This window comes from Thermobia domestica, chromosome 14 (genome assembly GCF_964235325.1).
Source record: "Thermobia domestica chromosome 14, izTheDome1.hap1.1, whole genome shotgun sequence".
Classification (NCBI taxonomy): Eukaryota; Metazoa; Arthropoda; class Insecta; order Zygentoma; family Lepismatidae; genus Thermobia; species Thermobia domestica.
In genome coordinates this window covers 4,000,600-4,013,859 of record NC_137467.1, presented here as the reverse complement: position 1 = coordinate 4,013,859, position 13,260 = coordinate 4,000,600, and the positions used below count along the sequence as shown (strand labels likewise).

Genomic DNA, 13,260 nt, shown 5'->3' with positions numbered 1-13,260 from the left:
ATAATGATTACTTTATGAACCTTTGAGAAAGACTGATTGATTTATGAAAACTTCTTTGTGTTGTAGTATTCTTTCTTGGAAATAATGATTACTTTAAGAACCTTTGAGAAAGACTGATTGATTTATGAAAATTTGTTTGTGTTGTAGTATTCTTTCTTGGAAATAATGATTACTTTATGAACCTTTGAGAAAGACTGATTGATTTATGGAAACTTGTTTGTGTTGTAGTATTCTTTCTTGGAAATAATGATTACTTTATGAACCTTTGAGAAAGACTGATTGATTTATGAAAACTTCTTTGTGTTGTAGTATTCTTTCTTGGAAATAATGATTACTTTATGAACCTTTGAGAAAGACTGATTGATTTATGAAAATTTGTTTGTGTTGTAGTATTCTTTCTTGGAAATAGTGATTACTTTAGTAACTTTTGAGAAAGACTGATTGATTTATGAAAATTTGTTTGTGTTGTAGTATTCTTTCTTGGAAATAGTGATTACTTTATGAACCTTTGAGAAAGACTGATTGATTTATGAAAATTTGTTTGTGTTGTAGTATTATTTCTTGGAAATAATGATTACTTTATGAACCTTTGAGAAAGACTGATTGATTTATGAAAATTTGTTTGTGTTGTAGTATTCTTTCTTGGAAATAATGATTACTTTATGAACCTTTGAGAAAGACTGATTGATTTATGAAAACTTGTTTGTGTTGTAGTATTCTTTCTTGGAAATAATGATTACTTTATGAACCTTTGAGAAAGACTGATTGATTTATGAAAACTGGTTTGTGTTGTAGTATTATTTCTTGGAAATAATGATTACTTTATGAACCTTTGAGAAAGACTGATTGATTTATGAAAACTTGTTTGTGTTGTAGTATTCTTTCTTGGAAATAATGATTACTTTATGAACCTTTGAGAAAGACTGATTGATTTATGAAAAGTTGTTTGAGTTGTAGTATTCTTTCTTGGAAATAATGATTACTTTATGAACCTTTGAGAAAGACTGATTGATTTATGAAAACTTGTTTGTGTTGTAGTATTCCTTCTTGGAAATAATGATTACTTTAAGAACCTTTGAGAAAGACTGATTGATTTATGAAAATTTGTTTGTGTTGTAGTATTCTTTCTTGGAAATAATGATTACTTTATGAACCTTTGAGAAAGACTGATTGATTTATGAAAACTTGTTTGAGTTGTAGTATTCTTTCTTGGAAATAATGATTACTTTATGAACCTTTGAGAAAGACTGATTGATTTATGAAAACTTGTTTGTGTTGTAGTATTCCTTCTTGGAAATAATGATTACTTTATGAACCTTTCTCGTATATCCTCAATCAATTACCCCCCCAAAAAAATACATGAGTTCCTTATATAGAACCAAATAAACAAAAGTTGATATGCAAATAAATGATTGTTAATTGTTTTCTAAAACAACAACACAATAAGTAATTATTATTATTATATTATTCCACTCATGTCATTAATCATTATCCTAATAATTTCTCACCATGCCACTATCAGATGAATGTTTACCACATAACAAATTACTTATGCTGTATGGTTCCATGTTCTGAAAATCGTATTAATTGAATTTGATTTGGTTTCGAAGAGTATTATGGAATCCCATTTATTTGCTGATCAATCTACGCAATAATGTTATTCCAAGCTCATAAATATTAATTCAACATCATTTTGAGCAGAAAAAATTACAAAGATATGTCAATTCAATTAAAATTAAATTTCTGACAAGTTTTACAATCCATTAAGCTAATTAATTTTTTCGTGTCGTTGAATTTGATTTATTTCACATGTTTTTTGCCCACTAGTATGGTTGAAAATTCAAACAGAAAATCAGCAGGAGAAGCAGAAAAATCTAATTATTTCAAGAAATGAACAAATACAGAAAATTTGACATTAATTAGGAAAAGTAAGTTTAAAGTAAAAATATTGATTGTATACTTTTATATATATTTTTTTTACATAGGAGGTTCCCATCTAATTTATGTTTCAATCGTACAACGAAAGCATGATATAGTATATACTTGCAAAACTCATATATGAACGTTTCTTTCGATAAAGAATAAGCTTAGTTTCATTGTTAGTTTATTGAAGTTTAGTGTACCCTGTCAGCACAAAGGCTATATGAGACGTAGACCTACAGCTTAACATGGAATTCGAACAACGTGCGAGAATCTCGAGTCTGATTCCCGGTGGGAATACTGTCAAAAAAGTGTAAAAGTTTTTTTTTCAGGCCAGCCATCTATAATGAGGTTTTCCTTATTTGTACCAGGCAAATGCCAAGATGGTACCTAAAATACAGCTCCTTCTTTCACTTTTCTTGGATAGTGTGATCGCTGAGGGACATCATCCCTCATACGCGACGGGTTAACATGGTCATATATGCTGAAAGCCCAGAAATTTAATTTCTAATCCTAATCAAAGCACTGTAATGTGCTTAAATTTCAATGGTTTCCCCCTGCAACTCAGTACCAAAAGGTGCACGCACCAGCCACCAGAGCAGTCTTTGGGGATCTGTAGTTTGACTCAAACTCTTACAAAGTTGGATTTTTAGAGGACCGCTGTCCGGACAACAGATTTTTGTCCATGGGTATGTGGAATACCAAAAAACTGCAATTAGTTCCATGTTCAAGGTCTCAGGTTTTGTCCCATCTTCGTTTCAATGGGCTTTACGCAGAGTAGTTCTGACGCGTAATTAGTGCCATACTAAAGAGTTCGACTAACATATGTTTCCTCCACTAGCCAGGCCTTTAGTATGATGCTAATCATACGTCCAAACGACTCTGCGTAACTCCAAGAGACCAACATGTAGTTTATATTTTGTTAACAATTTGTCTGTGACAAATAATCTCCGATCTAGCATGGTTTCAGTTTCAGTTTTTATCAATTTTATTTCCTCTTTGGTCGTACTAAAATCATTTACCTAGGCCGTACTAAAAGCATTTACCTAGAAGTATTTACCTAGGCCGTACTAAAAGCATTTGCCTATGAGCATTTACCTAGGTCGTACTAAAAGCATTTGCCTAGGAGCATTTACCTAGGTCGTACTAAAAGCATTTGCCTAGGAGCATTTACCTAGGCCGTACTAAAAGCATTTTCCATGCTAACTCAATTAAAATCGTTTACATTGTATTACACTGTTCAGAAGCTCGTTCATATTCGTGTTATTTTGCATTAAGATCTCAATTTTGAATTAAGTAACAGAGTAATCTAATTATAATACAAAACTTCTCAGTCTGTGAGTATCACTAGTTTCTAACGGTTAGCAGCCTCCGCTCCCTGCTTACATGACTGCCTTTACTTGAAAATATATACCGATAGTTATGATGGTATACATGAACATGTTTTACTGTTTATTATTAAGACAAGCGCTGTATTAAATGTAAATAAGGTTATAACTAACTGTAAAACTTTACACGTTTTATTCCATGTCATGTATACTATATATTCTAAACATTATGAAGATAGAATATGGTAAAGATCCAAATACCCACACGTACTGCAAGCCACATATTTTCACTACAAAAAACGTGCTTTTGCAACTATAAAGAAACAGGGTAGACGACTGAAGGAGACTACACCTCCAAGAAGACACGAAGAAGATTCGAAGAACTACGAAGAAAGCCGAGAGCCCCTCTACAGGCTCTTCCTCCAAGATTGTGCCTATAAAGACGGAATAGAACCAAGAAGTTATCAGTGCCAGTGCTTCCAAACCCTCTTCCGGAGGCCACCATAAGCTACGAAGACTATCTTCAATACTTTTAAGACTCTGAAGGTTGCAGTTCTCCTTTAGAAGCCACGGGTTAACAGAAAACAAACTGGAATTGTTAAGGGATGATTACATTGTATAGTTGACTAACTCGTCCTCGCTTGGGCCAATTAAAACAAACGAAATGAAACAAGTATCGAAACCGATTCGAATGAATAGCGCTTGATAACAGAAGGACAATTTGTTGTTCTCAGAACAAAACTCGCTATGTTGGTAAAGAATTGGCCAAATCGTCATTAGAAAATTACCAAAATCGCCATTAGGACAAATATTTCTGCTGCTGATTGAGGGTCAGAAACTAAGGATACAAGACGGACAATTCTGGAGTTTCGTCTGTTATAGAGGAATGACGAGTGTACGATAATTTTACTACATGGAGTTGGCAACTGTGCAGAGTTTCAGCGACCCGCCACCTACGACACTAGTTGTATGTAAACAAAAATGGCGACTCTTTTAGGAAAACTGGTCTCGCGAACAAGTCCGCTTAGTTATTGGATTTCTGTGGGCGAAACATGTAACCGCGGCCGAAATTCGCCGGCAGCTGGTAGAGGTTTACGGAGAGACTGTAATGTTTTGTCAGCATGTCGCAGAATGGTGTCGAAAGTATGTGACTGGTAGCGAAAACGTCACTGACGAGAAGCACAGTTGCCGATCACCACGCTGTTGAAGCAGTTTCGCTGGGACATCATCGACTACCCTTCCTACAGCCCAGACCTCGCTCCACTTAGCGACTTTCACCTGTTCCCGAACTTGAAGGAGCGCCTAGGAGGCCGTCACTTCGCCTCAGACGAGTTGAAACACTTTCGCGACAGTGTGGGTGAACGCGCAAGGACAGGATTTGTACCAGGAAGGAATCTTCTAAACTCATCCCGCGATGCGACATGTTCCTCAACCGATATGGAAACAATGTCGAAAAATACCTTAATGTATGTACTATCTGTTGGCTGCATTGGATGCATAAAATACTATATACACGTTTCATTACAGCCTTTGTAAACTTACTTTCTGATCAACCCTCGTATCTTGGAAGTCAAATCTATAACTTTAGCGACTTTCCCCCAAAATTAGGAATATTGCTTTGAACGACGTTTCAACGCTCATCTTTTGAATTTGACTAAATTATTGGGAAGATAAGAGCAATATATGGCAATCGATTGGCAATTGACAGCACACGCACTTAATGAAGAAGCTAAATTAACGTAATTACCTTGCTAATCCTTTGAAGAACTTCCCCATGGCCATGAAATCCAATTGATCTGAGCAGTTGAATACCACACACTTGATAGCGAAAGCCTTTCCCAAGTCCTGGAAAAAGGGGATTATCGCTATAAAAGGCATATTTATAGGAAATCAAATTAAAATTGTTCAAAGAAAGAATAGTAATGGCCGTCCTTGAGCTTTTGCGAAGAAGAACGCAATTTATACCTGAAATTTATTGTAAAATAAATAAAGTGATTCCATTAATATCAATATGCACAATTATAGTTTAAGTTGTTTGCCAATAGAATCAGTGATGCCAACATAGAAAGTTTAAAAATCGCATCTCGAGAGGCAACAATTCCCATTTTGACCTTGAATTTCCCACGCTATACAAAATGTTCGAAATTTATAAGATATGAAAAGTGAAATCATAGGCGCCGACTTTGGGGGGCAGGACACTTTTGGGCACCGCAATATTTTAAGGGTGGGGTCCTTGCTTCCCCCCCCCCAACATAATCCGGTCGAGGAAGAGTTAACAAAGAGAAACAAGAATTTGTGTCGTAAACTTCATCGTGACCTTTAATTCAACATTAGGAATAGCCTTATTCGATACAAAACGCAATTTCTTTTGAAAACTGTGTTTAATAGAGCACTAAAGTTTCAACCAACACTCTGGCAGCACTGATATGACAAGCGAAGATCAATGCAGCGTGAATTTTGTAGCGGAGTAGCGGGCCGAGATCAGGGGTGAGGGGAGGCTTCATCAAGCAGTTAATAAAAACGGTTGAATATGATGATGTATTCATTGTTTGGACCCCCCCCCCAATATTTTCTTTAAGTCGGCGCCTATGAATGAGCTTACTGTATAACACTCGCTTTCTTCAACATATGAATGCTTTCAGATCTTCTATAATATCCATTGAAGCTTTCCTGGCGTGGTATTGAAACAGGTCTTCTCGAGTTAATCGCGCCTGAGGGGCAGGCACGTAGGGGGAGGGGCTTCGTGAAGGGGGGGGGGCTTCGTGTCATGAAATACAGTGGTCATCACACCAGCAGCTCGACCATTCAAAACTATTTTACTGGAATATATGTTGGTTCGTTTAGCCAGGATTTCGTAACGGAAGAGGGGGACAAAAAGTTCTGAAGGTCCAGGAGTTCGATCAGACTTAACTACTTTACTATGAACATACATGGGCGGCGATTAGGGAGGGCAAAGGGGGGCAGTTGCCCCCCACTTTTCTGAAGTGACCCATTGATGTATATAGTTTCATTTGGAAATGTAAAGTTATTGTATATATTACTGGTTTATAGAAAATAATGATACCATATATTTGCCGTTGCGAGAGTACGTATTGATTATTTCTTTTCCCGTGGTGTTAAGAAAGCTACAGGAATTGCGTTTTAAATGCCACGAAAAATAGTCTAAAATTTAACCTATTCGAGAGCAATAATTCCAGCGTACTTTCATTTCTTACAATGTCATTCAGCCGCTTTGAAACTAATTGAGATAACATTTCGAAAAAAAAAAACACAAGTTATTCTTTAATTGCATAAAAATTGACAGTTTCTAAAATGTATTTTCTTTCTTTTCTAATAGTAAGGAATATTGAATAAAAACAGAGTAATAAGAAACAACTACCTTTTCCATTGTTTTGCAGTGTAACATACGAGTGAAGTGGTGTGTTTAGGGGTGTACTAGTGTATATACAACTAAATTTAGTGAATTCAACATAATTCTAGGTTTCAGAATTATTTTGTATAACTGGAGCGTGGAGTGGTTCTAAGTATTGTTGAGTTTAGATGTATTCCAAGAAAGTGAAAACTGCACCTAATGCCAACGAACATGTTTCGAGAAGCTACAAAAATATTTCTTTAAATATCGTAGCATACACTCGTAGTATTTACTGTCTTTCTAAGAGTAATAACATACATTTAATAGCATGTGTGGAATTAAAAATGTGAGTATCATTATTCATTAATATGATTACTATTATCCTTTCTATTTATATGTTTTGCAAATTTGTTACAATTTTCGAGTCAGAATTTTAAGATGTTCATGAGGAAGAAATCAAATCTCTTCTTACACTTTCGTCGCTTAATAATACAAAGGGCTAGTATTTTAACGGGCTAGTAGATACACGACATTTTAACTGAAAAAGAGAGTATCCTGTTAGTTATGCAACGTTTCGGCAAACAAAGTGTTAGCATGAACCAGGTAAATTAACATTTATAAACAAATATTCAGATCATGGGTTGCCCCCCCCCCACTCTTAACGTCCAATCGCCGCCACTGTGAACATATATTGGTTTGTTAGGACAGTAAAATAAGGATATGTTGGTAAGTATGTTAATAAACTATAAAGAAATCTCGAGTAAAATAATAAAAAACTATTGAAAAAGATTTTACAATGTATTTACGTTCTTTCTCTCTTCATTCAAATATACCAATTTTCCTTTTATTATGACCTCAACTATTATAAAAAGTACATACTTAATAATGTATTGTAAAATATTTTACAATATCTGCGTTCCTCTCGCTGTTGAATCAAATGTTAACTGAACTTTCTTTCCACATAAATTTTTGTTTTTATTATTCCGTCAATGCTGTCTGTTCCAAATGGCAGGTTAAAGTTGTAGTAGAAAATTGTTTTTGTAATATCATGTTTGATACTGCAAGGATGCGATGACGAAAAATTATGATAAAAAATATCCATGCTGTTACTCGTCGGCACTATGCTTTCGGAAGCTTTAAATCCCCCTGACTAGTAGCAGAAATTCTGAGAATTAAATAACTTTTCTAGAAATTTCAAATTCCCTGGCTCTTCCAGGATATTTTGCTCACCTCGCCACCATGTGTTGCAAGTAATACAAATCTCATCGTAAGAAAGAGTAACCAAAAGCTTTCTGCAGCTCTTTTTTTTAAGTTTTAACGCTGATACTTCTTTTTTTTTCATTTCATTTTGTTTCATCCTTCCTTAATTTTTTTACTTATGGTCTCGAAGGTGTTGGTCCGGATCCCCCCCCCCCCTTGGCTGCGTGCCTGAAAGGGGCCACACTTGAAATAGGAAGGCTCGAATACTAGAGTTGTTAATAAGTTCCATGGAGCTGGGTTTTTTAGATTCTTAAGTCATTGTCAAATCACTTTCATAATAGCATTTTACAGCAACAAAGTTTTACAATTAGCACTGTTTTCACTATCCTGAAGACTCAGTAATCTACTTCCCGCCCAGAGATAATTTTTGTTGACGTCTACGAAGCAAATGTATGAAAAATCCCATATATGCTTTAAATTTCTACGAAAAGTCTCTTTATTCCTATTGGAAAAATTAATGCCAAAAAAATCCTACTAAATGGGATTTTCCCATAGGTTGGCATCACTGTATAGAAGGTGCGCTACTTAGGAGTCTTCAGCAGAGTAAATGGAAGCTACAAGGATTACGACATAGTAGCCATTTTGGGGTATCTGCGAATGGCTGTGCAAATTTTGATACACTAATCGTGTCTCTCAGCTTTCTTCATTGGTTGTTGGGGCCGCGGTGGCTCAGTGGTAGAGCGTTCACCTCTGGTGCTTGGGGTCCCGGGTTCGAACCCAGTCCCCGCCAAGTGAACTTTGTGGTGGACAAACACCATGTGCGTGGGTTTTCTCGGGGTTCTCCCGTTTCCTCCTAGTTTCTTCATTCATTTCTCATTTTCACCGTCTCCTTTAGCCTAACCGGCATAACTGTGGGACGTAAAACTCAAAGATTTCATTTCGTTTCATTTCATTGGTTGTTCTATTTTCGATAGGTCAATGGGCTGGCATTAGTCATACAACTTATTCTTACTCTGGACTTCAATAAACTTCTTCAAAAATGTTTATGGGTGACAAAAGTACAGCCCACCACACTAAAGTTTGTTGTTTTTACATCTTAGATCGTATCATGTTACATTGCAACTAGGTATTAACGGGAAATGACGTCAGCCATATTTTAGAAGTGTGAACAAAAATTGCCTGCGTCGTATTTGAGAAAAAGTGTCTATAAAAAACCGTACCACCGAAAATAAACCAGAACTTATGGACTTTTTGATCAGTAATCGCTCACGATTATTATTATTATTATTATTATTATTATTATTATTATTATTATTATGTACGAGCGTTGTAAATTTGAGAAAGTCCTACAAATTTCGAAAACATATTCGAAACCTTAATACTAAAAAATAAGTTTATCTCGTCTTCGGGCGGAAACTCCCAAATACAGACATGAGCCAATTTAGAGTAATTAGTGAAATTGCTCGTGGGGAATTAATTTAAATTGGCTCCATATTTGTAATTTGGCGTTGCTACTTGATTATCTTCCTCGCTGACAAAGTTTGATGGGATCCCCTCCGTTTGTTTGATGAAGCAGTCTGATCCCATCCCATTGGCTATTGTTTTGTCTTAGGGTTTACATATGTCACTGAAATCTCGATGCTAGTCACTATTCTGTTCAAAATCTCCCGTTCAACCTGGTTTTGTGAATCTTCGTTAGAATTTTCGGTATTTCCCTAGCACATAGCTTCCGGTAGCCCAATTTTCCTATGCCCAAAATAGTCGAAGAAATCTTAACAAATTCTTGAGAAAGTTCCGGGATCTAAATCAACGGTTGTCACGAACTTTGTTGTCAATTTTCTTGACGAAATCACCACTAACTATAGAAGGAATACCACTCCTCCGTTCATTATCTGTATTTGACTCTAGCGAACTGATGTTTGACGTCAACCAATGAAACCACAGTGCGGTATTGCCAAACCACTGGTGACAAGTTTTGTTTTAGAGGAATGAATATTGTGACATGTTGACAATATTTTCGTCTAAGAACATACAGTATGTCAACTGATTTGAACAACCACGTCATAGCGTTGATAACACTCTACAGGGAGTCGATGTTGAGAGCAACGTCCAGGATCAAACATCAACTCGGTTGCCGCACAATACAACAACTTCAAACTTCACTTTATTTTGAACCGATATATGATTTGAGAATCCAAAGTACTTAAGCCTTTTTTCTATTTTAATCTAAATCATAAACCATCACAGGTGGAATTTTAGACATTGCATTCCTTACCTTTGTGGTTTCCGTTTTCCCTGTTCCAGCAGGTCCAGCAGGGGCTCCTCCAAATTTCAAATGTAGGGCCCCTGTCAGAGTAAGATAGCAGCGATCTGTCAGTGGTGTGATAACAAGGCGTCCAGAATTCCCCAAATACTCATAGCCATATTGAAACTCTGCGTTCACAGCTCGGATCTTTAACTGGTCTTCCACCCAGTAGTATCTGGAAATAAAACAGACAAAAATTGCAGCGTAACACAATCATTTAACAGATACCACGCAACAACAGAAGCAGATATTGATGACAGAATTAGCTATCGCTAGTCTTATTGTACGGTGTTGTGAGAGAGAGTAGGTCTCCAAAATGGTGACTCACTAGCCGTAATACTAGAATACGAGGGGCAGTCAAGAAGTTCACGAAATTGTCTTATAGCTCTATATTACCACAATATATAGCTCTATATTACCACAATATAAGTCCTGATGTTCTTAATCGCCTTCGAACTAGGCACTTTCAGAACACACACACACACTCTTGGCCCACCGCTCTTGCAATTGCTTTAAACACTGGCAAAAGTACTCTTTTGGTATTTTCCGAAGCTCAGCGGTAGCGTTGGTTTGGATCTCTTCTACGTTCGCGAAACGGGTACATTTGAGGCTCGGTTTTAGTTTAGGAAGAGCCAGGTCTATAGTCAGCCCAAAAATGTAGGCGGGGCCCGGCTGAAGTATGGGGGCCCGATCCAATCAGATTATAGTTCATCACCATATTATAATTTATTTCCAAGCGTGCCGTGAAAATTTTAGGGGAGCAGCAAACATTTAGGGAGGCCGGTCCCCCTAGACCCTCCCTGGATACGGGCCTGGGAAGAGTCAAACATCCAATGGTGTTAAACTTTTTTAAGGCTATCAAAATCTCTGAAGCAGATTTCCCTCAAATGTGAACATGAACTTGATGTTTGCACGGTTGCTCTATCTGCCAAATTACAACTCATCATAACATACTCTTTCGTTCAGCTACAGTGGATCACTAGGTGTTCCCAGTGCTATGCTAAACGCTGCTTAAATAGTGTGGCGTTGCCAGATAGTGTCGAGTGTTTACTTATGCCAGATAATAAAGGAAGTAATCATGGAATTCTGCTTGGATATTTACTAGAGGAATTAGTTTTCGAATCTTACCACAATTGCGCTTCTCGAACTGCAACGCTAGAATCCAGGAATTTTCTTATTGTGACTATTACAATAAACGTACAAATTTGGCAACAACGCATTATGGTGTTCTACGCAAGTTTCATCTCAAAATCTATTTCCTTAAATGTAAATTATACTTAAATAAAATATGAAAAATAACACGAAAAACGATCAAACAATATACCTATTTCGTAATAAGATCGTTACTTTAAAATACTTTACACATATAAATGAACATTTCGTAAACCTGAGTACTTCTAGTAAGATCTTACAGCAAATGCCATCTTGTGTGCTCATTGTAAAACGAATCAAATATTTTCTATTATTTGTTACATTTTTCGATATCGGGAGAGACAACCAAATGAATCAGTGTCTTGTGCTGTAGCTGAAACATTACTCTATCTTATAGTACAATATTTATAATATGTAACGTTTCATTGCTCAGTAGTTAAGGCAATGCGCTAAAATATGTACTGATTTCTGGGTGGTGATCCACCTTAATGACCTGCTCACACATGTAGAATTCATAATTAGACAGCCTAAGAACTGTGCTGTACAAGATTTAATGTAATTGCATTACAAATGCCAAAACTACATCATTCTGAGAACTTTATGACTATCCCTTCTATATGTACACTTGTAATGCTGTAACTCACGAATCGCTGCCGTAATCGCAAGCAGCAGACGAATAGTGTTGCTCTTCTCGTCTCGTCTAGAAAATAAGACTTAGGAATTCGGAATTAGATTTCTGGGCTTTCGGCATCTATGACCATGTCACACTGATCTGGAAATTGAAGGCGAAGAAAGGAATGAGAAAGCCTGATATCATTATGCGAGGTATCATTCCGGCATTTGTCTGGTGTGAATGAGGAAAACCCAGGCATAACCTCAGTCAAGATGGCTGAAACATATTTCCGACCGAAAATGAGAAGAGAGTCGAAATAAGAATTTATTTTTAAAATTCGAGAAGACACTAGGGGTCTTATGCAGAGTCGTCTTGACGTCTGATTAATGCCTTACTACGGGTTTGACTAACAGATGGTCATCAAAAGTGTATTCAAAGTCCTTATGTAGAACGTAGTAGTTGACGAAGTTAATCATATATGACTAATAAATCTTCAGCACAGGGTAATCTTTTAGCCACGGTTTAGCTTGTGCCACACAACATTTCGGATTTCATGTATTTTCATTTTTTACAGACTACGCATGCGCTCATCCACTTTTCCGTAGTTGCCACATTTATTTATCTCAACCGATGCCTTGAGCTATATTAGTTAATCGTACCCAAATCAACTTTTTAGTTGTACTCAAAGTAGACTCCGAATACCAAAAGGTACATCTTCCTTAGTAAAAAACTAGTATGATACTAGCTAGTCTCTGACTAAAACTTGATTAACAAATCCTCTCTGAATACCGCCCTAGAAGTTTTATAAGTTTCATGGGAAACACTTGCTTACTTCAATCTTAGATCTGAAACGCTATATTATGGTTACATAATTCACAGTTTAAAAACTATAAATTCAAAAAGAAATGTTTGTAGGAACATAATAAAGAGGTATTATCAACCTTTAAGGATACGCAAGCGATTACACGATATACTCAAATAATAAGTGTTGTTTAAACGTTATACCACACGCTTTGTGGATTTCTGTAACGCAGAAGCATTCTGATAATTTCTTTATAAAATTAAGAGAAGTTTAGAGCCTAAATCTTACAGAAATGTACAAAATGAGAAGAGAACACTTGAAGACAAGACAAGGAAAAGTTTTCGAGAATCGAAAACGAAAAAGCCTTACTTCTTGTTTCGCACATGTTGTTAACGAAGCCCACAAACACCACACACACACACACACACACACACACACACATATATATATATATATATATATATATATATATATATATATATATATATATATATATATATATATATATATATATTGTAATATCCCATGTGAAGTTGTTTACAAACAAATCCACGCATCAAGTGTTTATAAACACCACCTCGTGCTTCA

At 36.1% G+C, this 13,260-nt stretch overlaps 1 protein-coding gene across 1 annotated transcript in view; it reads right to left on the bottom strand.

Moving 5' to 3' along the window:
* The window catches only part of LOC145670651 (dynein axonemal heavy chain 1-like), a gene marked incomplete at its 3' end in the record, with an annotated part of 1,762,390 nt that overhangs the window by 1,500,022 nt on the left and 249,108 nt on the right, over window positions 1-13,260 (bottom strand). Inside the window, 2 exon segments of the mRNA XM_081739441.1 lie at window positions 4,996-5,093; window positions 10,076-10,280. Of these exon segments, the coding sequence (XP_081595567.1) occupies window positions 4,996-5,093; window positions 10,076-10,280 (303 nt within the window).